General features: G+C 44.5%; 2 protein-coding genes across 3 annotated transcripts in view; one reads left to right on the top strand and one right to left on the bottom strand.

Moving 5' to 3' along the window:
• The window catches only part of LOC135916053 (connectin-like), a 193,800-nt gene that overhangs the window by 96,789 nt on the left and 69,067 nt on the right, over window positions 1-27,944 (bottom strand). The window contains exon 1 of one of the 2 annotated variants that reach the window (XM_070537527.1): window positions 16,394-16,595. The exons of the other annotated variant lie outside the window; for it this stretch is intronic. The gene's annotated coding sequence lies outside the window, so the exon portion shown is untranslated. Of the gene's footprint in view, window positions 1-16,393; window positions 16,596-27,944 lie in introns of those variants that run through there. 2 annotated transcript variants of the gene reach the window in all.
• Window positions 1,188-27,944, top strand: LOC135916054 (phosphatidylinositol 4-phosphate 5-kinase type-1 sktl-like). Its single transcript, XM_065449298.1, has 12 exons — window positions 1,188-1,332; window positions 5,010-5,131; window positions 5,713-5,843; window positions 7,495-7,612; window positions 8,393-8,545; window positions 11,471-11,770; window positions 18,107-18,187; window positions 19,687-19,774; window positions 20,674-20,788; window positions 22,049-22,181; window positions 24,710-24,797; window positions 27,307-27,944. Exons 2-12 carry the CDS (start codon window positions 5,039-5,041, stop codon window positions 27,444-27,446), a joined length of 1,440 nt encoding a protein of 479 aa, XP_065305370.1. The 5' UTR covers window positions 1,188-1,332; window positions 5,010-5,038; the 3' UTR covers window positions 27,447-27,944.

Below are 27,944 nucleotides of genomic sequence, written 5' to 3'. Positions count from 1 at the left end.
TAAATTTCAATTTCTTTCTCTGTGGTACTACCGTGCGCTGAAGTAGTACCGGACTAGACGCTGAAGCTCCGGTGGAAGACGCAGACGCTGTCGTTTGGGACGCTGCACCTCTGGCCTCCAACGCTGCACGGGGTTCCGAACTGGTCTTTGAGGAAGCGACGCTCGACGTAGTGGTTGGATATTCCGCGCTCGGGTAAGACACGGTGGTAAGCGGAGCGCCAGCCATAACACATAGTGCAACATAGTGCGTCGCAAATAACCACCTCCCAAAACATGCCAAGTGCATTCTTGAATAGCAGCCGGGGATAATTAGTTCTTCACCGATTTTCTTGCTCACCCAAGGCACGCGCTTCGCAGTCATGTCATCTTCTCGTGCGTTCCAGAAGCCTTAAAGGCTCCAGCACTTAAGAAACTCGGCGTTCACTGCCACCTGAATTCATGACAGTCTCAGGACTTGTAAGACTTAATATTGTGCATACTATATGAACAAGCTACAAACACAATTTAAGTCAAAGCATGTCATTGTTTAGCGTTTTTATGTGCTTTTCTGTTTCAAACGCGGCGCAAATATCTGCATAAGATCTCAAATTACAGCTTCATTATAGTGCATTTAATTCGAACGCCGTGTCTCTGGGAGAGCGTGGCAACATGATTGAGGCCGGCCGCATACGTGCCTCATACATGGCACGTTTTAACGCTGGAAATATGGTGCGGTAGTACATTGCCTCAATGCTAATCGCATTAACGTCGACATTCGTCGTGAAATGGGTTCTATCATGATTTTTTTGCTCTAGCACTCAAGCTTTGATATTATGATTTTCTTGGTTACAAACTTATTGAAAACACATGTAAAACCATCATTATTATTATTATTATTATTTTGAACACATATCTACAATTATCAGGAAAAAAAAAGCGAAAAGCTTCCATCTCTACGACCCTCTACCTTTCTCCCTCCTACCCTCTCTCTCTTTTAACCCCATCCTCTCCACCCTGCTAGCGCTGAGCCGTGCTCCCGCATGGGTTGCAGAAAATAGCGCTAGCCTTTCCTCCTTTCCCACAAGAACCACTTCTCTCTCATCAACCATATCCACTATGGAGGATTTGTCAAGAAGAAGAAGAAGTAAAACCACATGCTTCTTGGCAAATCCTCCGTAGTGGGTATGAGCTATTGATGGAAAACAAGAAGAAGAGTGTGGCGATTGAGCGTCGGGCGTGGCGCTGACGTGTCCATAGCAGGCATCTGCGCAACGTCGACCCCCTGGACCACACTTGTTCCACTGGACTGCGGTCGTGCCCTTGGACCACAAAGCGAAGATTCCCCGACTGAAGGCAAGTTGTGTCCGCATTTTGCTCGCTCTCCCGACAGTAGTGGAGCAGTATCGCACGAGAGGTGGTCACACGGGGCACTTTCTATCAAGCCTGATCGGGAGCCAATCGTTATCGAGAAATTCGATTCCGATCATGCTAGATCGTGATCAGAAGTGTTCCCGTGTGAGTGTCGTGTCGTTACACTGAGTGATGGAATACTCTCGGGAATGCTGCCCACTGACTAGCGATGGTTCCGAGAAGACTTGCTTGCTCAAATACGCTATAACCGTTCTTATTCGCAGCGCCTCACCAAAAGCAGGGGCTTAGGTGGGAAAGGGGGGGGGGGGATAGGAGGGTGCAGGGGGCACACCGGGCGCGAGGCGCCATTGCCTCGCACGAGCCCTGCTTAGCAAAAGCAAACATTTTCCCAAAACAAAATTTCCCCATAGTCTGCTGTACGGTGGCTTTGCCTGAACAACACTACACTTACGGCGGTGCATCCTTTACAGAGATACAGTGCAATGAGGTTAATTTTCTACTATATTAGCGCTAATTACGCCCGTACCCTTATATTTACCTACTCTGCGACTAATTAGCCATTCTTCTCTCGTTCATACCTACATATTGACACCTCTCGTGACGCGCTACGACGGTCTTGAAAAACAAAGGGACAGTTTTTTTTTTTTATCTCTCTCTCTCTCTCTCTCTCTCTCTGGGATGGGTTATGGGTTATCCAGATCCCAGGTGCACCAAACCTGTCTGAAGTGAGCTGAGAAGACCTTGTCTTCAAGTGTACATTTGGCTGTATACAAGGTGCTCTGACTTTTTCGCTTCAGCATTGTGCAAAGAAATGTGTCTTTCTTATAGCGGTCAAGCTTGCAGGGCCGGTTATTGCCGGGAAGGGGATGGCCGTTGTGTACAAGGCTTTCTGCGATATGTTCACTCATCTCTCGTGGTCGCTCGCCGTGACCACTTGGGATTTGTTTCTAGCGCTGTACATGTACGGCGGCTACTCTCACAGAGTTAGACTGCGAGTGGCCTTGCCTGTTCATTTGGCAGCACATGCTCAGAAGCAAGTATGCCATTCCAACTTGCTCCGGTAGGCAGCGCCAAGGGTCACGGAAGCGCTCTTGTTTATAAACACACCGCTCATGTGCTCTGGGCAGCCGTGACGGGGGTGGCAATTTTTTTTTTTATTTCGTGTTCTCTTTGTAGAATCTGGACGGTGCTTTTTAAAGTGAGGAGGGGTGCACTCGCTCGCATACATTGCTTAACTTTTTTCTGACGACCGTTTTTCCCCGCCTAACACTGTTGCAAAGTTATTGCTCGGTGCAAGTCCTGACTTAATGTGTCGGAACTTTCCCGAATGTAGTTGCCGATTCTGTTGGGGGCCAGCTCAACCACTGGAAAAACTGTTGCTGCAGTCGGTTTGACGTGGCATGATGGATCATGTGAGCACAGCTGCCGCATCGGCTGCATCGAAACTACGGGATCGGGCTGAGAACGAACGCTTTAGCAGCGCCAGAGAAGCCTTAGCCACGCTGTGCTTCGCTACTAAGCTATGATCAGCAACGAGACACCAAAAAGAATTAAGAAAAAAAAAAGATTGAATCGTTGTAAAGTGCCATCGCGTGTCTTTGTTGGCGACAAAGTATCTAGCTGCATACAAAAGTATTTCCGAACAGCTTCGAAAGCATTCCCAGAATGGCATTTGCTTTGAAGTGTAAAATGCTCATACGTGCCGACTTAGAACCCGTAGCACGGTGCAAGCGCGTACGTTAGGTACAGTTATATCGCGTTCGGCACAAAATGAAAAGAAAAAAGAAAAACTGCGCCTCGGAAAACAGTATAATTAAGGGCGGACAGAACACCGCCTTGTCCCATTCGCATGTTATTGCTTTGCGTTCCTCGTTTTTCGGGCATGAAGCCGTATACAAAGACTAAATGCAGCTAGGCATGCAATATAACGCGATTTATTTATTTATTTATTTATTTATTTATTTATTTATTTATTTATTTATTTATTTATTTATTTATTTATTTATTTATTTATTTATTCGATTGGCATCCTTTGCCTACTTCAGCGAAGCTTCCGCACAGGTGTTACTGCGCGAAGTAGTCCAGCAGCGTTTGACAGCGCTATTAGCATACAGTTAATCAGCGTAGCTTCCACGTGCGGGAGTTTCGCATTATCCCAAACGCGGAAAAGAAAAGCAAGAATAATAATTCAAATTTAAAACTCAGTGGTGTATATCCTCTTTTTCTTATTATTATGCTCTTGTAAATAAGATGCTAATGCTTTCTCTTCCTCAGCCTAAACTAATGCGGATTTAGTACGTGGGACTATTTCCAGGAGCGCTCTTAATCGCGCGCTTTCCCTACGTGTAGCTTTCCGTTCATTACCATAGAAAGTTGACTGCGTCTATTGTGCATTATTTTAATTGGCTACATAGTCATCTCAGGTTGTCATGCAAATATGATCCGCCTCTTTATGTAACCCGCTTGAAAGGAGCGAAGTGCGTTATCCCTCGCACGCTATATTGAAAAGGTCCGCTGCAACCAAAAAATAAATAAAAATAAAGCAAGCGAGACACACAGGCGACACCACTCGCAACGAAATCGAAATGCCACACAATAACGTAAAAGTGCACGCGCAACTACTCGTTGAAAATTCGTTTGATCACTGTATTGAGACAACAATGAGCGCTGTTTTATAGTGCACAAGATGAATATATGTGATTGCTTCTCTCACGCAAAAAGGAAAAAGAAAACGCCGCTTTGGCGGCTTTTATTTCGGAGACTGCACCCAGCGTTTATGCATTGTATTTTGTGAAGATGCGACGTGGGTATCGTGTTCTGTAACTCAAATTTGCCCAGGAACAGTCATATTGCAGATACCAACTTCCCTTGTCCCGAGGGCCTTTAAAGGTCCACCAGAGCGCCAGCGCGGTGCTTCGTTTGAATGCCGGCAGCGAGAGTAATTGTAGGAGCGCGCCGTCCCGTCATATCTCATGAATCTCAATATTACCAATGTCATCCTTCATATCAGATGAGTCTTGTCTAATGATATTGAGCGCGCGACGCGATTAGCGTTGCGGAACGTAGCCAAGTACCAGCGGTTACGTTGGAATGTGCTATCAGTCATGCTAATTAGCCGATCGCACAATTGACCCATCGATGAGATTTCGGTGACCGGCAATCGTGCTTATCGCTATCGTAGTGCTCTGAGTGTTTACTTGTTTTTTTTTTTTTCTGGGCACATGTCTGGCCAATAAACAGTTGACTTCTTAAGTCATAACCGTGGCAGTGACTTATTCTTCACCGCGACGACATCGTGAAAATGTAGTCGTTACATGTCGTTACTGTGTTACAGTCGTTACTGTGTATGTCGTCTATCGCTGTCCTTGTCCTTCGCGCTGTACGTTATTTTTGATCATGAATTACCAACTAGCCCAAGCAACCACCCTAGTTCACATGCGCCTCGCCGATAGAGAGTCATATATACTGAGTCCCCCAACACTGAGTGCGCATTCAGGTTGATTCAACGCATACTGACGGCCGTTCATATTGACCCGGTCTAGATTACACGATAACGACAGACAAGTTTCAGCCCGAATATCCGACTCACACCACTTTTGTCGAGTGCGACGCCATTAAGGTCACGATCGAACGCCTCCACGGCGTTGTCTCGTTCGCAGGTCTATGCTGCTGCCATGTTTCCGCAGCAATGCCCGTAATCATTGTGGCTACCGTGCTCGGAATCATAGTGCTCTGTTTCACACTGTACATGCTTGGACACCACCGGGCTCAACGCTCCCAGGCAAGGAACCTCTCACGTAAATTTCACGCAAATAGTGCGCGCCTGCGTACTAATGCTTTCTTTTTTTTTATAGGGGGGGGGGGGGGAGGGGAGGGGAGGCGGCATTGTACATACGTACTCCACAGGCAGTTTAATTTATGCAAGAACTTACGGCGCTGCCATAAGGGACTTAGCATATTTCGCCTGTATACACTAAGTATATCTTTCCACTTAAAGCTACTCGCCGTGATTGCATAGTGGCTATGGTGTCGGGCTGCTAAGCACGATGTCGCGGGATCGAATCCCGACCACGGTGGCCGCACTTCGATGGGGGCGAAATGCGAACCCTGAGAACTACGAGAACTGAATAACAAAAATGCAACCAAAAGGATGGGGCTGACATCAACTTGCAAGTCAGCGTTCCTCGTTGCTGTGTCTCTTCTTATCCCGTTATCGCATCGTTCAACGTCTTTACTTCCAAATAGGACCATCACTTGAAATATTCTTGACATATTTTCTCTTCATATTGAACGTTCAGAATAACAGTGGAATACTGACAATATCTGTGACCTTCATGTGTGTTTTCTGTCTCTCTTCTGCAGATTCAAGCGTCAAAAGTTATAGGGTCAATTCAACTAGGAATAGGTTACGCTGTTGGTAGTTTGGCGTCGAAACCAGAGAGAAATCTATTGATCCGGGACTTTGCTGTAATAGAGTCAATCTTCTTACCTGGGTAAGCCTTCTTGTTGCATTGTTAATGTTCCTCCGTACTTCGTATCATTGCCTAGGTCCCCCTCATTCTCTGAAAAACCTTGGTTTCACTTATTACAACTTCAGTGTAAGCTATTTGATATTCTCCGAGATTTTCTGGGGATGAGACACAATCTTCGTACACAGATTCGTCATGCATTAATATTGGATGACAGTTTCCCCGCTATAATGCAGTGGCCCGTGAATTAGCCAGTGTAACTCTTGGCTGATGTCATTGTACTTAAAGTGGATCACCAATTAATAGACAGTAAGGAGAGAAATAAGTTGAGTTATATTAGCAAATTACACTAATGCAATCATAAAAAAGCCACTCCTACCGTGAGGTGTGTTCGGGGGAGGGCGGGAGGCTTTATAAACTTGAAGAAACGCAAAAACAAAGGACTGGTGGCGATGTAACCACGAGGTTACCACACCATCTCGGCCCTCGTTCATTTTTTATCAGTAAATATGGACTGCAATTGGAGATCGCTGGGAGAGGCCTTCGTCTGGCAGTGGACATAAAAATAGGCTTATTATTATTATTATTATTATTATTATTATTATTATTATTATTATTATTATTATTATTATTATTATTATTATTATTATTATTATTATTATTATTGTGGTGGTGGGTCATATTGTACTGTAATGGAGCCAAGAATTGTCTTGAAAGTTTTTAAATACATTTACTCTGCTACAGCTGCCCAAAGACGAGAAAAATACTTTGATATTCATTACGTCACGGTGACGTACCAGCGCTAAGGTTTGATTAACAAATTAAAAACCTTGAAGTTTGCCCTTCATTTTTTTTTCTAGTAATCAAACTCTTAAAGCGAAATTAACTAGTATAAAATTTAAAAAGTGTACTTCAACCTTCTGAACTTTAGTTCTTCTCTTTAGTTCGCTTTAAAGAAGCTTTACGGCATACTTCTTCCTTCTTTATCATAGAGAATCCAAGTAGACAGATTCTAGCAGCTTTTCATGCACCACTGATGACAACGCATCTTTGTCATTGGATTGGTGACAGCTTTAATGTTTCATTCGTGTATTAGAAGAGGTGCAACTTAGATATGTATATGAAACTTCAGATTTTGCATCGGATATAAATCATATGAGGATGTCTTAATAGCAAATCAAAGCAATAACAGTAACTAGCATGCCTGATATGTTTTCAGTGGCCATCTTTTGTGGTCACATTGCTATCAGCTGTATTACATTTACACCTTCAGACTCTACAAGTGCATAAAAGTATACAGTTATCAAATAATTGTTGGGATTGTACACTGGCAAATTCCTTATTGTTATTCATTACAAAGAATTGTTGCTAAGAATGTTAAGTTGTAGTGACTGACTAAGTAAAACATCACCCAGTGCAATTTCACATTCACTGGTTCAGCAACTATAAATGTCACGTTCTTAGTAGTGGTACACATCTAACCAGACATAATTCTATTGAATGCCGATTTACAAGTGTGTCGTTCATTGCATTCTATCAAATGAAGTGGGACCAAATGCAGCTTTATCACGGGCCAAAGTTCAGTCAAACAGCATTTATTTTTGACACATTTATTACACAAGCATTGTTTAAAACACTGTTTTAATTGTTACTTCACTCTTTGGTATTTTTCTAGAGAGGGAAGCAATGTCACTCCAGCTCACCACTACAGCGACTTCAAATTTAAGGCATACGCTCCGGTCGCCTTCCGATACTTCAGGGACCTATTTAGCATAAATACTCAAGATTTTTTGGTAAGTCGTCTCTCCGCATGTATTAAAAGAATAATGGGCGCAGCGCCAGGCCTTTTTGAGGTCAGGTACCGGAACAAACAGAAATGAGAGTCTCATTGCTGTGAGTCCAAAGTGCACAGTTTAGTATGATAAATAAATTAAATTCTAGGGTTTTAGGAGTCATAATCTCGTCCTTATTGTGAGTAAACCGTCGTGGAGGGCTCCGCATTATTTTGACCACCAGGGTTTCTAAAACGTGCAGTTGAATTTAAGCACACAAGCTTTTTTGAATTTCACCACCATCGGAATGCGGCCGCCGTGGCCGGGATCTAAACCGCGACCTCAAGCTCCGCAGCCCAACGCCATATATAACTGAGCTATGCACTAGAAGTTTCAACCTGTCTATTCTGGAATAAGAAAGGCTGCTGATTTTTGTGCTGGGGCAGGGGCTTAGGGCTGGACGTGAAGATCGCTGAGGGCTTCATCTTCAGTAATTCCCACACTGCATTTTTGAAACTTTTGCTGTACATTTCCATACTTTGAAAAGAAAATTTAGTCTATGGCATTGCTGAAGATATGTCCACTATGAGGTACAACAAAAACTAAGAACTGTTGTAAATTTTTAACAAATTTCTTATAAAGAAGCAAGGTGCCTCGGTGGTCATATCAATAGAATATTGGTGAAATAAGCACGTCCAGGCAAATTTTATATTTACTTCATTGCGTCCGGTAATTTGTTGCATTGAGCTTCATCTTTACAGCTAAATGAATTACGTTACCTTGTTTACTGGCCGATTTCAGATGTCGCTGTGCCACGAACCCTTGAGGGAACTCTCGAACCCTGGTGCAAGTGGGAGTGCGTTTTATCTCACTAGCAACGACGAGTTCATCATCAAAACAGTTCAACACAAGGAAGCCGAGTTCTTGCAGAATCTGCTTGCAGGTTACTACATGGTGAGTGTGTTGAAGGTGAAACTAATAAAATTGTGCCAAATAGCTTTAAATGGCCCTTCGGAGGCACTAGGCGTTGCGGATACACATGAGCTCTGTGTAGATCACATGGTGACGATTCTGTTTGTAAAGTATTACACTGATTTTTGCTACAAAATGTCGCAGTTTCGCCGGAAAGGCGAAGCATTGATTACGACAGCAAGTTAGTAGAGAGCTACACGAAGTAATGATAGTCGTTTTATCGGCGTGTAAACTTGTAAATATTCGCTTACTAACTAAATTAACAAGCATGCTATCATGCGCGCACAAGCAAACATGAACACATCTCATTCGATGACCGCGGAAACTCGCTGTCAAGACGCTGGAGTGAGGAAGCACGACAGCAGCAGCGAGCGAATTGACCTTCGTACTGCATCTCGCTTTAACGCGAAATAAGCGGCGAGAACACAACGCGCACGAAGCTACGAGCCCTCGGCTCACCTAGACTCTGTGCTCATCGCAGGTGGCGTTCAAGATACGGCCTGCGCGGCCGCGCCATAAGCAGCAGCTGGTCCCTTCCCTCCCCTCACCCCGATGCCTTGCGCGCGACGGAAGACGGCGCGCTTCCTCCCCGCTTTTCTCCCTTGCGTGTGCGAGATTGAGCCGCCATCATCGGCTTACCATTGCACGCTTTCACTCGCACGTACACCATACAGCGCGCGGCGACGACGTTATCGCCCTTCGACTTTATACAGAACATCACGGCGACGCTGACGCCGACGGCAGAAATATGCCTGCAGTGTTCATATAATTAATTGCTGTAGCTATAAAACAACCTAAAGTTCAAACCAAAGACCGCGCGCCCTTCCTCTAGAAGAAGTCACTCTCCCTGGTATGACTCTTGTCAGAGTCATACCACTAGAGCGCTACATAGGTACCATCTGCAGTGCCCAAATATCCACCAACAACACGAACAACTTGAAATTTCCAGGAAATGCAGATTGCGTAAAACGCCCTCTGGAAATGCGCCCGGCGTAAAGATGGGATTCATTGTAAGGTTCGTAACAGCGAAACACAAGACACTGACAAAAGGAAGGTAAAAACGTCGTCACAACGCCGTGTCGTAGTTTTTACCTTCCTTTTGTCCGTGTCTTGTGTTACGCTGTTACGAGCCTTACAATGAATCATAACCAACTGGCCCAACTTGCCGATTTGATGCAGTGAAGATGGAATAAAAGAAGGTGAGGTCCGAGACGGGAACATTCCATGTGCCCCGGCTTATATTTAAGGGAAAATATTCAGACGAAACAGCACGACGATAAAAAGAACACGTGGGAGTCTGCCCGAAATCTATGCACGTGCACTGCGCCATCTCTACCATACTTAAACAAGAGCCACCGCGTCTGCTTTTATTGTGATCAAGGGACAAGTAGTGGCCCCAAAACGTAAAATTTTCATTTACTACACTTTACTTCTTGGCGAGTGTTCGTTTTATTTCACAAGGTTCATTCCTCGCTGGACGGGTTTCCGTCGAACTCTGGATTATTACCTACAAGTCTGTTTACAACTTCTTGCGTTTGACCAAAACTTCCGACAGGCCCTGGTAAGGGGCTCTATATGGGTTTGTTATAGTGTCTGGATTATTTAAATGCATGCGTAACCGCTAGCTCTACCTTTAGGGTTGACCCAGCGCCTGCGCTATTGTACAGGGCAGGGATTTGTTACAAAGCGCAAGCTACCAGTCCAGTTTTTCCTATAATATGCTTAGCAACCTAATCTGCTTAAAGGTATTCAAACAAATTTCAGTAGTGCTCATCTACCATGACTTTGGATATCCAAGTATTCTAAGAATAGCTGAAACCGTGAGAGAGGAACCTTACTGCAGCTAGGCTCCTCTCTTGTGCTTGAGTACGATTATGGAGGTCCTTATTAACATTTCTAAACAAAGACCAGTTTAATTCACTAATGGCAGATGACGAACGTAAGCGCAGCATCCGTGTCAGCCGCTCATTAGTGCAAAGGTGTTGGCGCCGGCTTGACGGTTCCACCTGCTTCACGGAGTCCCAGACACCAGTCCTGGACTAAAGGGCATCCAGTATTCCTCTAACTTTGAAAGCTACGCTGTGTTTTCAAAACGACGCTGAAAGCATATAATGACGAGACTTGAAAACTGTGATGCCGTTTCGTTGTCGTTGTCGCTTCTAGAATTGCATGCTGCACAGCAGAGAATGGCAAGTACTTGTATACGTGAAAATCTTAATGTTACTGTTTTTCTATTTCTGGGCTAAAATAAACAAATAAAACGTTTTTATCACCAATCTTTCCGGATTTTTCCTCGGCCCTTACATCTCTACTCCAGCGCATCACATTTTAATGTAGGACTGAGTAGTAATAAAAGAGACGTTTTCTACGCATAACACATTGTCCTCACAGCTGCAAAGGTGATGATTCCCCTGCTCTGCTTAATGCAGTGGACATGACATTGTCTTGCCTCACTGGGCAGATGACTTGCAAAATTGAGTTTCCTTAAACTGACTTCTTGAAGCTACGGTCACTGCTGTAGTTGATGTTAGGTTGTTTTTTTTTTCGCAATAAACAGAGAGAGAGAGAGAGAGGTGTTGCTTTATCCTGCAAACTTTAAAAACTGTTCGGAGATTTTGACGTAATAGTTCTGCGGAAAACCCGCAAGGTGGAGAGAAGTAATTAATAAGGGAAAATTAGACATCCACCCAAACGTAGCTAAGTGCTACAAGGGAAACTCATACGGGTTCCTCGAAAGAAAATCTTCGCAGTTGAAAAAAATTCGACCTGGTCCAGGACGAATTTTTCTTCAATTGCGAAGCTTTTTTTTGTGTGTCATCATACTCGTGTTGTGCAGAGTATGTGAGGTTGTATAAAGGCGAATCAAGCAAAAAAAAAAAGAAGGCGTCCCTGCCATGTGTTTTGCAGAATCTGAACCATAATCCGCGAACACTGTTGCCCAAGTTCTACGGTCTCTACTGCTACCTATGCGGTGGCAAAAGCGTGCGCGTCGTGGTGATGAACAACCTGCTGCCCTCGATGGTGCCCATGCACCAGAGGTACGACCTGAAGGGCTCCACCCTGAAGCGCAAAGCGAGCAAGCACGAGCGCAGCAAGCGCTGCCCGACCTTCAAGGACCTCGACTTCCTCGAGCAGCATCCCGACGGCATTCTGCTGGAGACCGACACGTATAATGCTCTCATCAAGACTATCCAGAGGGATTGCCAGGTATGGCTGTTTCTTCGTTTCATTGACTGGTTTGTTTGGAGGATTGTTTAAACAGCCAAGTGGAGGATTGTTTAAACAGCCAAGTGAAGTTGTGGACTTCGTAAAAAGCCTATGTTCAAATATTGTAGCTGTAAGAGCAGCCTCAGTGCAGAATTGCTTGTGAAATTCGAGAAGATGCGTCATGAAAAGGTCATAGAAATTGATCTCTTTAACACCGAAACCAAAAGAACCGCCGATCCAGATGCGGAACTGAACACGTTGAGAATCTGCACAGATGTGTTCGACCACCACATCGAGGAGTGATGGGTAGCATGGATGCGCTGAAGATATCAGAGACCTTGTTTTGGGATTTGCATAATGTGTGTTACCCGTAAGAGGCCCGTGTTTTCTGCTAACCTGTTGTTTACACCCTGGTAATAAATATTAGACAATCACCAGTGCTGCACCTTTGCCAAGATCTTTAGGTAGCATATACCACACTTGAACCTTGTTAAAACAAAATAGGATATAACGAGACAATTGTTATAACAAGTAAATGCAATTTATCTTAAAATCTGCATAGATATCCATGTATTTAGAGCCTCGTATAAATGTGCCGAGTATGCTGCTTTCCACGGAGTATGTCCTTTACACCGGCTGTAAATAAATTAATTTCGGCGTCAGCACTCTGTCTTTGCCACTCGTTTATCACATCTTTTTCTGCCGTGCATTTTAAATACGCCATCAATATTATTCTTTCAGCCACTTATTCTTTTCCATTCTTTCTTGCTGCCGCCGCACAAGCGCGTTTGCTCGCTTGCTCACTGCCACTTCGTTGTGGCCTCGTGAAAAAGCTGTGAGCTGGGTGTGCAACCTTTCTTTTTCACCTTCTCGTTTAGGATGCTGCCAACGGCGCATCAATGTGATTACAATACATTAATCGTGACAGTGACCAAAACGGTGGGCACTTATGAGCAGGCTCAATCAGACCACACACTGCGCCCAAACGAGACGGGCATCCAAGCATACAGTGTGGAGTTACAGTGTGATTTCGGTTTGATAAGGGTGGTCACATGGCGCTCACGCCATGCCGAGTCGTAAATTTCTAGTCACGTGACTCAATGGCAATGTACTAAAGGCATGGCAGTTGTGCACTTCCGCAGTCCATTTCTGGTTTTCACAGTGAAAGTTGCAAAAATGAACAGCGGTAGTCTTTTTTTTTTTCGTATGTCTGGAAGCGGTATGAGCTGCTCAGGTGACGGGCTTGCAGTTTTGCATTAGAATTAATCGTCTGACTTTTTAATGTCAAGTGCGCTAGCGACTGGATGACGCAACATGTCGTGAAAGGAATCGCTAAGATTTCTGCCCCTGTATATTAGACTTTCGAGAAGTCAACGGTTCTTAGGCGGTCTATGCTTGGCCATGAAGTTTTGTAATTTTGCTTGTCTAAAAAATGTCTTTCGCTTTTTTAAAATTTCGAGTGTATCGGGTCTTACTGTATACGTACTTTGGTACACAACTTCACACCTTCTTTTCACACTGATCTCAGTAGCTCATTATGGATAGGGTGGCACAACCATTGTCGCTACCGATTTATTTTCCAGTAGGTGCATAATTTAACTCGATTCCTGCTTTTCTGGGAGTTTGAGCCAATCACTTCTGGCGAATCAATATGGCTATATTTGATGTTTACTAACCTTAAGTGAGCTCATGAATAAGAAGACGCTTACTGCCAGCATGCGAGAGCGCTGGCCTTCTGTCAGAAGACGACGTGGAAGGAACAGCGTCCGCCTTCGACTGTATTTAAAGTAATTCCTGTAAATAATGCAAATAGACTTGTGTTTCACCCTCTCCAAATAAGGGGTCACAATAGGATCCTGGAAAAAATTGTAAAGGACGTCGCCTTCTTCAACGGTTGCTACCATGCAAGTAGCCCTTCCATGGAAAGACAGTTATGGGCAATTAGAAAATAACCGTCTGCAAAAATGGAAGCGTCCATTTGATGTGTGTTGGGTGAAATTGAAGAACAATCCAGAGTTTGCTGTACAATATGATACCACCATCAGGAACTATATGAAGATGGGGCTTGTCGAGAAAGCAACTAGCCAAATCGATGTACAATCCTCTAAACTATTCTAGATGCTGTATCGCGCTGCTGTTCGAAGCGAGCCAACAAATTCTCGAGTACGCGTTGTATTATTTAACACATAGTCACATGGACCTGATCCTTCGTCCCTCAATGACGACATTGAGAAAGGATCAAAGGTATTGGCCGACTTAGTTACTCTTCTCATGCCTTTTCGCATGTACCACATTGCTTTGACGGCCGATCATTGAGAAAGCTTTTCTCCAGATTAGCGTCAAAATGGAAGACAAAGATACATTGTTCTTCGGTCCAAGGATCTCTCTTCCGTGAGAAAAAACGCTATCCTGAAATACAGGAATGGCGCATTACAAGAGTGCCTTTTGGAACAGTAGGTAGCCTATTCCTGCTCAACACTACAGCATCACGTGAAGGCTGTAAATACTCAAATAGAAGAAACGACCAAGTTGCCTGCTGCTTTCTTCTGCGTTCATGACCGTTTAGAAACCTAAAATTAAGATTTAGTTCAAATAGCCTGCAGAGATGTAAACGCCATTACGGAAGATGCTGGAATACATCTGAGAAATTGGTCATTAAACTCTCAACTTAGAGATTTTATGCACATGTCTGAACGAGGTAACGCCCCCCCCCCTCCCCCCCCCCCCACTGGAACAGTCAAGATATTGGGACTTTTGTGGGAACCCCTAACACACAAGATGATGGTCGCCGCAAAATCCGCGTTAGGCTTCTTGGGAAAAGATCGAAGGTCATGTAAGGAAGATGTTTTGCAAAGAATGAATATTTGATCCGCTCGGAAATGTTGCACCCTTCAGTATTCAAGCTAATATATTGTTTTAGGAGTTCTGACAGAGCAAAGTCGAATGGCACGCAGATTTGCTTCTGCTTGCTATACAGGAGCAAAATTGGCGCTCAAATTTGCATCACCTTCTTTCTACGACTATCCCACATTGGGTCAAGACTGGACTCGAAAGGCACTCCATGCAACTTCATATATTTTGTGATGCCAGTCAGAAGGCATATGAAGCTTGTCATATTCGAGACTCGTTGACCAATATACTTATGCCCACAGCCACTTCGTATTGACAAAATTAAGGGTAGCGCCTATGCAGAAGGTGACTTTGCCGAGACTGCTTCTTGGCGCCTTGCTCGAAGCGAAGTTAGTGAAAATTCTGAAAAATGTTCGTATGATGTGCACGTTGTAAACACTTTTTGGACAGATTCTAAGGTCACGCTGCATTCTAAAAAAGGCGCTCCAATGAAATAGAAGTCATTCGCTCAGAATCTGGTGGCTGAAATTCAAGGTTCTTCTGACAAGAACCCATGGTGACGCTGTCCAGGGACTGATTATACTGCGAAATATTTTACACGTGGAATTCAGTTGCAGCTTCTCAAGGCAAGCGCAGTGTAATAAAAAGGATCACAATTGACACAATTAAGTGGAAGATACACGGCCCCCGTAAACTCTTGATGGAGACATGTTGATAATTCAGAGGTAACTGAAGCGATAGTCGTAGTACGAATTCAACGCGTAAAAACTTTGTTGCCCGTATTGAAAATTGAACGCCACTCAAGCCTCAAAAAATTCTTGCCAATAACATGGCGGGTATATGCTTTGATACCAAGTTCCAGAAATTCACAGAGGCCAAACACTGCTTACAACTAAAGGCATAAGTGTTGCTGATAATTGCTGGATCAAGGTTGTTCAATAGTATGTTTATGCGTGGGAAATCAATCAGCTCGATAAAGGACAACTGCTAAATTGCAATTCACATCTGAGGACGCTTTCTGGATATGAAAGGAATGTCGCGTGTAGGTGGATCGCTGCAATTCTCACAGGAAACGGAAGTAAAACATCCTATTTTTCTGCCTCGGCTTCACCAGAACAAAAAACTCGTAATAGAAGACTGCCATCAGTGTATACCTCACGGCGCTATACAAGATGCCCTTACCTAGCTCAGCGCGACACTTTGTGTAATTCGTGGAAGGCAAACTTTGAAGAAAATTATGAGAAGATGCAATACTATTAGATGCAGCGGACCTATTGTCCCATTACCAAGTGCACGAGTATGCTGCTGTGATCCCTTTGAAGCGGTTTGAATAGATTTTGATGGACCTCTCTATGTGAGAGACAGTTTGTTAAAGGATCGCATCGTGTTGTTTAATTGTACTGTCATAAGAACAGTCCATCTTGAATCGGCCACTGGTCTGTCAACAGAAAGTTTTCTGCTAGCATTTCGGTGATTTATATCGCGTCGTGAATTTACTGATGTAGTATGCAAAGACAACGCACCGGCTTTTAAGAAAGCATCAAAGGGAGTCGCTGATTTAGCTAGAAATTTCGTCAGTGTGAACTCCAAGACAATTGCCTTCATTAAAATTTCTGGGTATTTACGTACCAAAATTACGATCCGGGTATGAGGCACGCTGTAGTTGAGAACTCCGCATTAATATCGACCACCTGGGGTACTTTAATGCACAGTGTCTGATGCACGGCTCAGATCGAAATGCTGCCCATCTGTAACAGCCAAACGGCACCTAACTTCTTATCGGCTGCGTCGTCCCGCCACGTGCGCCCTTCGACACAGCAGAGTGGGCGAAAGGGTACGCATGCTGCAGGCCGCGCTGGCGCGCCAGGTGTTGCGTGAGCAGAGACGTCATCGCCGCGACGCCACGTCACCCTCGCTCTCGGTAGCCCGTGATATCCACGCAAGCTCTCGCCAACGTTTTAACTTCGCCTCGGCAGTCGCTGTAAAGAAACGAATGCATAAAAACAGAATAAATTCGAAAGGAAAGACGTTGGCCGTAGTGAGTTTCGAACCGACGTGCTCACGTTCAGAAGCCGACTGCCTTACCCATAGGCTATACCAGCGCCTCCTAGATGACAGGCCTCTGCACTCTGCTTTGTGACATCATGCTACTTGGATTGAAATTCCCATTGCCAAGCCCGGCGTCACAAAAGCGCTGAGGCCAAGATCACCGCTGCTTACTCGGGAGCGTCCACATTACATTCTATGGCAGATGGGCAAGACAACATGACGTCACGGATCGAAGTGCACCGGCCTTGCGCTATCTAGGAGGCGTTGGCCAAGAGTCTCGACGCAGTCGCTTGCCCGCCAGGAGTTCATAACTCGAATGATTGATCAGCGACGTTCAGTTGGACATTGATGTCTTCTCGTTCACAACTCAAGAAGCGCTTAGGTGTAGTCGGATTTTTTTTGTAAATCTCCCTTCGCCTTCAGGGATCTCGTGAAGAAAAAATGGCCAGGCTTAGCTTGGTTAAGCCAAGAATGCGTTGCATATTGCGCGAGTTGGGGCCCAGCTTTTCCTCCGGCTGCCGTGACGTCACGTCACGTGGTTGCGCTAAAGGTCAATGGCGGCTGCCCGGCCGCGCCCAAGGGTTGAACTGAGTGATTGCAATATGCAACGCATAAAAATAGAAGCAACCTAATAACAAACATAGCAAACTTAAAGGAGAATAGACCCACATATGAGACGCGCAGCAATGAACAATGGCTCATACCCTCAATGGTGGCTGCGCGGCCGCGCCCAAGGGCTGAACTGAGTGATTGCAATATGCTACGCATAAAAGAAGTCATCCGCTAGCACTCGAGAGCACTGGCCTCCGGTCAGAAGATGGCGATGTGAAAGAGACAGCGTCCGCCATCGACTGCATTCAAAGTAACTCCTGTTACTTGAGAGGTCCCAATACGGTCTTGGACTATGGGACGTCCTTTTGCATTTCATATCTATCATAACTTGTAACCACTTTGAAGTAATTAACTTACTAAACTTACTTACTAAACAATGTAAATAAACTTGTGCTTCATCCTTGGCCGTGAACATGTTTTTCTGTATTTAACATGACAAAGGAAAGCACTGGCTGGTTGTAATGAGTTGGCTTAAATTTGTGCCACCCTTAAAGAAACCGTAAAAGAAAAAAGCTTAAACTGTATTAGTAATATTCCACTTCTACAATATCAAAATGGTTCATCTTATCATCACGAGAGACTTGATAAACCTTAAAATTTGTAAAACTAGGTAAGATATGTGGCGACGCCTCCTTAAGGTTCCCGCATCAGCTCGTGAGCTACGACGTCATTGATAACGGCGTCTGCTGAAAACTGGTTAATCGTTTTTTAGTTAAAATGGACTACATTATATGCTAAAGGAGCCAAAGACTGAATAAACTGAGAAAGTTCTGAAAACTTGAGTTATGTGTAACCACATTGCTTTTTGGTTGATCATTTGCGCAGGTATTGGAGAGCTTCAAAATAATGGACTACAGCCTCCTTATAGGCATTCACAACATCGACCAGGCGGCGAGGGAACAAATAGTGAGTTCTTTCAATGTTTTTATAACTGAGTTGTTGAATACACAGGTGATGACTACCATTGTTGTTTTTGTGCCGAATGAGTCTGATTGAAAGAAGTTAATACATTCATATAAATGGCACCTTCCATGTTTATTTCTTGACTGTTTTTTTATTTCCCCATACATTTTTAGCCCCTGTTGAGTTGTTCTACCTATCTCGGCGGTCCGCTAGAAATAATCGCTGTCCAGAATTCATGCTCCAAACGTGAATTAATTTAGTATTAATGTCTACATTAGCAATCAGAAAACTGTCTTTTGGAACTCCACTTGCAAACCAGCTGACAATCAGATGTTTTGCAGTGTGCTTCGGGAAGTAGACTTTGCCGGTAACTCAAAATAATGGTTATCCATTAGGACACAAATGTCATTTCAGTGTTGCAGTAAGTGATATCGAAATGGGGGGGGGGGGGGAGGTGTATTTGGCCTGGGGGTACACATGCTGTTTTCCCCCTGACCACACATGGCCACAAGGTCTTGTCAAATTCTTTGGGCTCGTTGCTCAGTAAGGTGATCCTATATCGAAACTCCCAAATGCTTAAGATTCACAAATATGTGCACATATTTACTCCTCAGGCCTGCACATTTTTTTTTTTTACAGAGTGCGGCTTTTTGCAAGAGTCGGGCATATGTCTACTCACTAAAACCGCGGACGGCGTCGCAAAATGATGATCCTTTGTTGCTCACACTCTCGATGTCGCTTACGTCATTAACGAAGCTTACTACCTCACTATTACACTCCCTAAGGTTATCATTTCGCCAATGCATGCATCGCAACAAGTAAACGTGGTGAAACATTTACCTTAAAAAGTGAGCATCTTGGTTTTAGCCGAGTATAGCACGTTGTTGGTAGTCAGCGTTTGTGGAACCCTAGTGCACTGTCATATAGCAACAGGTTTGCACACGCGTGCAGCAAATGGTAATGTTTTTAGAGCGCACTATAGGAGTACGCGTGCGTGCAATACATCCCTAACATTATTCATAGAATTAAGAGTATACCTGTCGAATGTGAGAACTTACTGGTGAAGTAATTCTTTGCTGAAAGCACAATTAGAACTTTATGAGGCCATGATAAAAAGCATCTGTCTGGAGAACAAGTGAGCTCTATAAATGTAGCGTCATCTTCGAACAGAGCTGCCTTGATGTCAGTTGTGCAACACACTATTATTTAAGCGTAAACTTTAAGCTTCAATCTTCTAAGCCACACAGACATGCTGCAATTGGGTGCCTGTATAGCACACAGCCAGGCCGTACAGTGGAGGATCACGTGACAAGTCCCTTATAACTGTCATAGTCGTCTGAACTACTGGTTTTTCAAAGGCGCATTCTTTTCAATTGAAAATAGCGCTTAATGCTGTGCTTTCTGTGATATTAAGAAATTGAACATTTCACACGTTCATGTTCAACCGTATGGTTCTGGCTCAAAGTGGTTGTACATTACATTGATGAGTCGCTCGCACCTAGGAGCGGCAGCCTCAGGGTGCAAAGGATGAAGTGAAATTCAGTTCACCTGGCTCCGAAGAAGGCTCCATGTGCACCCTCAAACGAGCAGGTGAGGCCAATCCCAAATGCTCCCAGCTTTTCTTAATGCAGATGAAAAGCGGCATCGACTTTGTTTTCAGCTTTCAAGTGCCAGTTGTAAATAAACTTGGCAACGCATTTACATAGCAAAATGTATAGCTGCTTCTAGTGCTTTACCAATTATGTTGCTATTACAAGGCAAACAGACACTGTGCATACATGGCTAGTAATTTCTTGCTCTACATCATTAACGTGACACTAAGGAGGGTTCGTTACACCAGAAAGTTAGACTTGGACCAAACGTTAGACCATTGTAGATGGATGGAATAATCCTTACAAGCTTTTGCCTCACGGAAGAAATGTGGGCAGAATTCTTCCAAATCATCATATCCCAAGGCAGATTCTGTGATATCAGGAGGATTTTGCAGTATTTTAATAGAGCTGGGCTGTTATTTTGCTATCGAATTCCCAGAAAGGTGCCAGTTTACCCGAAGCTCTCCTAACAAGAAGCTTAAATTTTCTTGAGGCATAGATAATTAGCTAGCCCGAAGCAGACTGTGTAAATAGCATACATTTCTCGGGAAAATAATGAGTGAATGTTTTGGTGGCATTGGAAGGTACCTCTCACTTTCTCGTCCTTTCTGGCATTCCAAGTTTCAGCTTGTCGTAAGGCTTACTTGCACGGTATTTCTGCTGTGCATCTTAACTGAATACACTGTATTTTCGCTTATTGTGCCTCTCTCAATAAGGCTTGACAGGTTTTAATGCTCTCGGTTTCTCTGCGTGTGCGAAAGTGCACGCGTGTGGAAATGTGGCGGGTAAGTCGCCTAGTGGAAGAGTTGGTCATTGGTGTCTCAAGAAACGAATTCTAGCACGAATAAACAAAAAGCATAAGGTCGCTGAAATTTATTTACCTAATTATGCCTGCAGGATCAGAGATTAAACAGAATAAGTCCACAAACCGGCAACGGCTGGCGAACTTCTCCACTGCCATGGAATCGATTCAGGCCGATGTAGAGCCAATCGATCATGACGAGGATGTTCCGTAAGTTCACTTTATTTCAATTTGTGCTTTGTGAAAACATGCTTGCCATCACTCCCGAAATTTTGATAAAGCTTACGAATTTAAATTTGTTATACGATTCTACAAAAGTCAGTAGCGTTGTTTTGCGAGAAGTATATTTTATTTCCTTAATTGTTTTAAAGCTCTTGAAAGATGGGGCGGCGCAAGACTGCGAAGAATGCACGCGAAGAAGAAATTGTGAATGTAACCGTTCCACCCTGTTGCGGCAGCACACAGTGGCCACATGAACCATAAGGTATATGCTTCGAGCAAAATTAAGAAAAGTTTGTTAAACAGGCAAAATTGACCGACAGAAAAGTTTTGAAAAGTCGTTGTGATCTAAAAACAATGTGTTGCTTTTCAGTATCTACTGATGTAAATTTTTTCTGCTCCTAGTGGGCTGCATACAAGAGTAAATGATTATTAATAAAGTATATATGTCCCAGAGAAGATGTACTTCAAAAAAATAATAATAATGCGTGCTACCCGGCTCCCCTCCCTCCTTGTCGTGTTCGTGATATTTTTGCAACTATTCAAGTTAACAAAGAAAAGATAGGGTTTTAGGTGCCAAAAGCCCTTTCTGCTTATGAGGCACGCCGTAGTTGAGGACTCGGGAAATTTCGACCACCTCAGGTTCTTTAACGTGCACCTAAATCTAAGTACACAAGTCTTTTCGCCCCCATCGAAATGCGGCCGCTGTGGCCGGGATTCGATCCCGCGACCTCGTGCTCAGCAGCCCAACACCATAGCCACTGATCAACCACGGCGGGCTCAAGTTAACGTCATCATCATCAGCAGCAGCAGCAGCAGCAGCAGCAGCAGCAGCAGCAGCAGCAGCAGCAGCCTAGTTACGCCCACTGCAGGGCAAAGGCCTCTCCCATACTTCTCCAACTACCCCGGTCATGTACTAATTGTGGCCATGTACCATGCGGCCAGTTGGAAGATATACGCACTCACCTGCATATAAATCTTTAATCACCAGATATTTATTCTTTGGCCATTATCTTTTTCCTGGAATATATAGCTCTCCCATAGCTGTTTTTCTTTCTATATCTTTTTCTTTTCTCTCTCTCACTCTTTATTTTTTTCCCTGTGAGGTTGTTTTTGTTACGAGGTTAGTTGCACTTAATTTTCTCTCTAAGCATTTTAACCTATCAAAAGTGTCCTAACGTTTATGTGTACTGTACATTAATTATTTATTTAAAGTAAGTTTTATGCATTCAATATTTTTTCTGTTTACAGAACCGGTGGCATCCCAGCGAAGAACTCCAAAGGAGAGCGGCTACTCTTGTTCATTGGAGTAATCGACATTCTGCAAAACTACCGCCTTTTAAAGAAGATCGAGCACACGTGGAAGTCCATGTTTTATGACAAGGTGAAAACCATTGCATTGTGACGGCTGCAGTGCAGGCAGTAATTGTAGGCCCCATCTTTTTTTAATTTCTCCCCTTCTTCGTTTTGCTGCATGGCGCACATTTAAGGACACTTGCGCATTCTACATTGGACGATTTACCAAGGTCAACTACTAAAATCTGGGACGTTCAAGACAGTACGTTTTGCCCAGAGTGTGGGTGACCTCGACTGTATGGCTGGAAGCGGGGCTCCCTCGATCGAGAGAAAGGGCGCATTGGCTTTGGGTTTTAAATTTCAGCTATTTTCACGCCACGGCAGTCGCTTGATGCGTTACTGACTCAAAGAGGCAGCACGTGCTCTGTGGTCCTGACGTATAATGAAAAGCTAAATCATTATATTAAGCATGAAATGCTTTTAACTCCCGTTGTCAGCGACCTTCAAGTCACCTTGAGCCGAAAGCGAGAGCCGTTATTCGTGCAAGTTGCAAATACAGAATGAGGTCATCCGGGCAACTCTTTTGTACAGGACCACATTACACACGCTAGTTACTGCCCAAAGAAGTTACAAAAAAGGTTGCTTCCGAGTTGTTGTTCACAATATCACTCAAACTTCTAGTACACTGAAGATGTATTTGTCATTTCCAATAGCGACATTCAAACGTCAGATACAGGGCACCATACACGTCATTGTCATCTTTTGGCGCTGAGACAGGGTTGCCTTTACTCGTTTGAACACCAGCGTTCCGTGAGTTCCGCGGCGCGGATTTTGCGTCGCCCCGAGAGATGGCGCCACGCTGCGTGGCGCCTCCTTCAGGCGCTTCTACCCACCGCGATGGCTTAGCCCTTGTGGTACCCGCCGTGGTTGCTCAGTGCCTATGGTGTTGGGCTGCTGAGCACGAGGTCGCGGCATCGAATCCCAGCCGCGGCGGCCGCATTTCGATGGGGGCGAAATGCGAAAACACCCGTGTGCTTAGATTTAGATGCACGTTAAAGAACCCCAGGTGGGCAAAATATCCGGAGTGCCCCACTACGGCGTGCCTCATAATCAGAAAGTCGTTTTGGGCACGTAAAACCCCATAATTTAATTTTTTTTAGCCCTTGTGGTGTTACGTTTCTAAGCACGAGGTCGCGGCACCAAATCCCTGCCGCGGCGGCCGCATTTCGATGGAGGCAAAACGCAAAAACGCCCGTGTTCCGCACATTTGGGACAGGTTTAAAGATTCGTCAAAATTAATCCGGAATCCCCCACTACGGCGTGCCTCATGATGGAGTCGTGGTTTTGGCACGTAAAACCCCAGAATTCAATTCATTCTTGTTCTAGCTCGGCAGTGCGATCTTTCTCCCTAGCTGCCTGTAGTGCCGCCTTCAGCCGGTTTTCTTCTTCTATAGCTGGGAAGCGTCCCCATAGACCAGTGCACAGTATGGCGCGGTGCGGTGTGGTGGATTGGGCTGTGCCATTGCGAACATGCACTACAACCATTTTAAGGTTGTGGACAGTATCATCTTCAACCAATCTACTTTGCCGGTTGCCATTTCATGCTTACATCTCTCTACATTACGGGAGAGCCAGCAATTTTTTACGGTGTGCAAAGTTATGGGGGCATGCAGCGCATCAAACCTTCACTTTTGGCTTGGGTTTTTCCGAAAGGTTATCCGTGGAAGGCAATCAAATTTGTCCAAAGTGACCGTTGCATGGTTTGTGTAGCTGACATCTATTTGAGTTCTCGCCTGTTCAAATACACACAACTTCGCTATAACTAACCAAGCTGTTTAAATTGTCCGTCAGTACAAATTAATACTCAGAATTTCATTGGGTATGTGTATATAATTTAGCACATTTATATGTTTAGGCAGTGTCAAGTTTAATCAAAACCTACTCATACATAAAGTTTAAAAACAATAAGCGGCATGTTTTAACTCAACACATTCATTTTGCAAAGTTCGTCATCTACTCAGGAAAGAAAAAGCTAGAAAGCCTACCATTAAGTAAAACTTGGAAAAGCCACCTGTGTTTTTTTATGGATTTGATCAGTTCCGGAAAAGTCACGAAAGAACTGCATTTTCACGCTGGTTGGTTTGAAATGGAGAAATTTGTAACTACAGTCGTTATGGCAAAGCTAGCCCGAAGAAAGCGAAGTTTTCAATTGAACGTGTGCGATCCACGCAAAAATTGTGCCTTTTGCGTGTTTCTACAGTATAAGCCCGGCCAGGTGGTTGGCATATTAGGAACAAATGATTTAGTCAAATCTGATAGAGTATAACGCATTTAGGGCTAACTGGTAGTAGTTGCTGAAAATTACTGGCTGGCGCAGTAACTTCGCAAGCTATCAGTCCCCAATTTTTCTTTTCCCTTGAACACTCATTGTTATGTAGTGGTATGGAATTTTCATCAAGGAGTTGGAAAAAACCAGGAAAAACAGATGAATTTGAAAATTCCAGCGTAGCAGACACCTGAAAAAGCTCAAGAGCGCGTTCTAAACACATTAACGGGCTGTGCTTTCAAATGTCAATCCTACCAATTAGCTTCACAATTGATTTTCTGCCTGTGCAGGACAGCATATCAGTGCAGATGCCCAGCTTTTATGCAGAACGGTTCCAAGACTTTTTGGCCAAAAAGGTCTTCAAGAAGATTACCTCTCGTGAGTAGCGGCATCGCCTCAGAGATCTTGCACTCATCAATTTTTTTTTTTTTACGTTCTCATTCTACTTCACCGCTGAAGGTCTTCTTTGTCGCACTTTCATTGACTATCCTGCTATGACTAGCACTGAGCACAGATGATAATTTCTTCCAGCAGTGCAAACAGTGACTCCGGAGGTATGTCCTGAGGGGGGGGGGGGGGGGGTGCTGACACACGGACAGCGCAGGGGAGGAAACGGCAGCATTTTTGTATTGTTTCTCTTTTAGTTGAAAAAAAAAAGAACGTTGTGCTTTCTACATTTTATTTGCAAAAAGGTTCACGTGATGTTCTATTCATGTCATTCATGAAATATTTTGTCGCCATGCATCCCGTGCACTAAAGTACATTTGGCCTACACGACTGCTGTAGCTAATTGCTCTACAATAGCTATACATAAACACAAATTATGCGCGCGCTTCATCTGGTAATTTAAGAAAATGTGCAGACGTTGTCCGGCTTAGGTCCGTGTCACGGCGCGCAGACAGGAATGTGTGGACCGGTCCCGGAGATAGAGCAATATCGGGCCGACCCGCGGCCGAGGTGAAGCAGGCTTCAAGGATGCGCCAACTTCCAAAATAGGTTATAAAAAACGTATTGGCCGTGAGCGGCGGTCACCGCACCTCTCTCTCTCTCTCTCTCTCTCTCTATATATATATATATATATATATATATATATATATATATATATATATATATATAGGGAGGGAGGGAGGGAGGGAGGGAGAGCAGTAGAAGTGGGCTTTTAAGAATACCTTGTGTAGCGTTGCACCTTCTACAGGTGACACTGTGTAATCTTACGGCCATGGTTCAGCTGCCAGTGCTGAATATATTGGTTGATTGATAAAGTGTTAAGAGGTAAAGGCATGCAGACTTATTGTACCGCGGTAGGTTTTCTTAATGTTTTATTTTCATATTATTGCCATATCAGGTATATGGACAGTCCAGGCGAATTGCGCAGTCGCGGCGTCGGCGTTCCACACTGTAGGTGCGAGCGAGAGGTTGCGAATTTGAGCCAAGGATGGGGGGGGGGGGGGGGGCTTGACGCGGCGGCGTCTTCTCGCGCTCTCGAGGGAGGAAGGTGGGAAGAGCGTGCGCCGTCTTTTCACACGCGCAAGGGGAGGAGGGGGACATGTGCGTTCCCTAGGAGGGAGGTGGGGGCAGGTTAGTGGGGGAGGGGGGGAGGCGCATCTCCTCTTCTACTCCAGCTGCGACGGGAGCGCGCGTCTTATCTTGGAGGCAATCTGTGACGGGTTCGAAGGCTAGCGGACGTAGGATAGCTTCGTGTGCGCTTTGTTCTCGCGCCCCTAGTTGGCGTTGAAACGAGAGACAGCACGAAGGGGAATTCGGTCGCTGCTGCAGCTTTTACTCTTCATAGCGCCAGCGTTCTGACAACGAGTGTCCGGAGCCATCGAGTGGTATGTGTTCGCGTTTAACTGTCCGGCGCGTGATAACGTGCTTTTAGTTGGTGAGGATATATCTAAAGCAGTTTATGCAGCTGATAAAACGACTAGGCTTACTTTGTATAGTTGTCTAATGGTTTGCTATCGCACTTTGATTCGCGCCTTTCGGGCGAAACTGTGATTTTAGTGCTACCGCCGTCGGAACGTTCGTGTGAGGGTGTTTTGTCTGCGAGCGCGATTAGCATTCAAAAAAGCCAGAAAGCAGGAACGCTTGTCCTAGATATTCATGAGTAACCTGAATCTGCGTGAAATGAATTTAGCAGGTATAATTTAGCAAGCACATATTTAGTCAGTTTACACAAGTACAATCTGCAAGCAGATTGTCTGTCATCTGAATTAGGATTTTCAGCTGCTTCAATGGCTGGTTAGCCACAAGTGCGTGCAGCAGTGGGATGGTAGCTTGTAAGCATAGTTTTCATCGTAATTGCTGTAGTAAAAATTTTTAAAGAATACAGTCACTGCTTTTCGTATAGTCATGATCAAAGCTTATTTCTCCTCACTACATTTATATGGTTGCTCTGTTTGCAATAATTTAGCCACTTTTCCTTCATTCAGTTGCATTTTACTAATGGCTACATTCTCTGTTACGTCGTTGTGCATATTAATTGTGTAGCATTCAACGTCTTGACAGTGCCTTACACGGGTATGTTTATATTGCATGCATTGTGTATTTGATATTTAATAAAGTTTGGTGTACAGTTTCAGAGAAACATTTGAATATAAAAATTACCATGAATACTTTGAAATACTGACAGCAAATGAGTGTTAGTTTTAAACGGTTGTGTAATTGCATTAACGTTGCATGGTAGCGGTTTTTAGAGGCTCCTTGCCTTTAGCGCATTCGCTAACGTAGCCACCACTTGAGCATGCATAAGTGCAGCAATGCACGAACGTGTGCAAGAGGAATGCGCTACTCTTGTTTAACGGTATGTTAACTACTCACACACGCACGATCGCTTTACACTGTCGGGCCAACCCTGACAGTCACTCAAGGAGTCATCGATTTGCAGCCAGCCCCGTGCAGGATCGCCCCGAAACGGATGAAACTCCAGAACCGCCGAGTTACACAGCGAGGTCCTGCGCGCGGCAGCGGACGTCAAGGTTGAAGAGTCAACCCGTCTCTGTGACAATGCTATCACAGTCACAGTAACTCACTTCAACTTCACACCTGTACAGCTTGCTTCCGGGCAGAAACCTGCCACCAGGAGAAGACGCTTCCAGTGCCTTAGGCTGAACTCTTCCAGCGCTGAAGTCCTGCCACACAGCGCCATTTGACATATGCGAGTGTTTGTTTGAATGTGTTATATTTCTGCTTAATTTTATTGCTTCTGTTTTAAAAAAAAAGTAAGCGCATTTTTAGTTCTCAAATCGCACTTTCTGGTATGTACCCACGGCACTCCAGTGCTCAGAAGCGGATGGTGTTTTTATTGCGATAGCAGTTGTATGTGCACTGGAGGCGAAATTTGGCCGTCGCCGTTGCCGTGGTGTTCCGCACGAAGTCCATTTGCGATAAGATCCTATCGCGCGCCATATGCCATGGATGCGAGGGAAAGCGTGCAAGAGTGAGCCGAAAGGATGGTGGCTTGATGCGCGCCGTCTTCCAGTGCGCCCAATGCTGGCGGTCAAGCAGTCACGTGCGCGCGCTGAC

Source organism: Dermacentor albipictus, chromosome 4 (assembly GCF_038994185.2).
Source record: "Dermacentor albipictus isolate Rhodes 1998 colony chromosome 4, USDA_Dalb.pri_finalv2, whole genome shotgun sequence".
NCBI lineage: Eukaryota > Metazoa > Arthropoda > Arachnida > Ixodida > Ixodidae > Dermacentor > Dermacentor albipictus.
Note: the sequence above shows the minus strand (reverse complement) of the source record. Positions and strands in the feature narration are given on the sequence as shown.

What these genes read in the sequence shown, in the direction of transcription:
- LOC135916054 (XM_065449298.1), top strand. Translation starts at nt 5,039, where the DNA reads ATGCCCGTAATCATTGTGGCTACCGTGCTCGGAATCATAGTGCTCTGT. An exon ending in AGGCGGCGAGGGAACAAATA is followed by an intron (nt 18,188 to 19,686) that starts GTGAGTTCTTTC and finishes GCTCGCACCTAG; the next exon opens with GAGCGGCAGCCTCAGGGTGC. An exon ending in GATCATGACGAGGATGTTCC is followed by an intron (nt 20,789 to 22,048) that starts GTAAGTTCACTT and finishes TTCTGTTTACAG; the next exon opens with AACCGGTGGCATCCCAGCGA.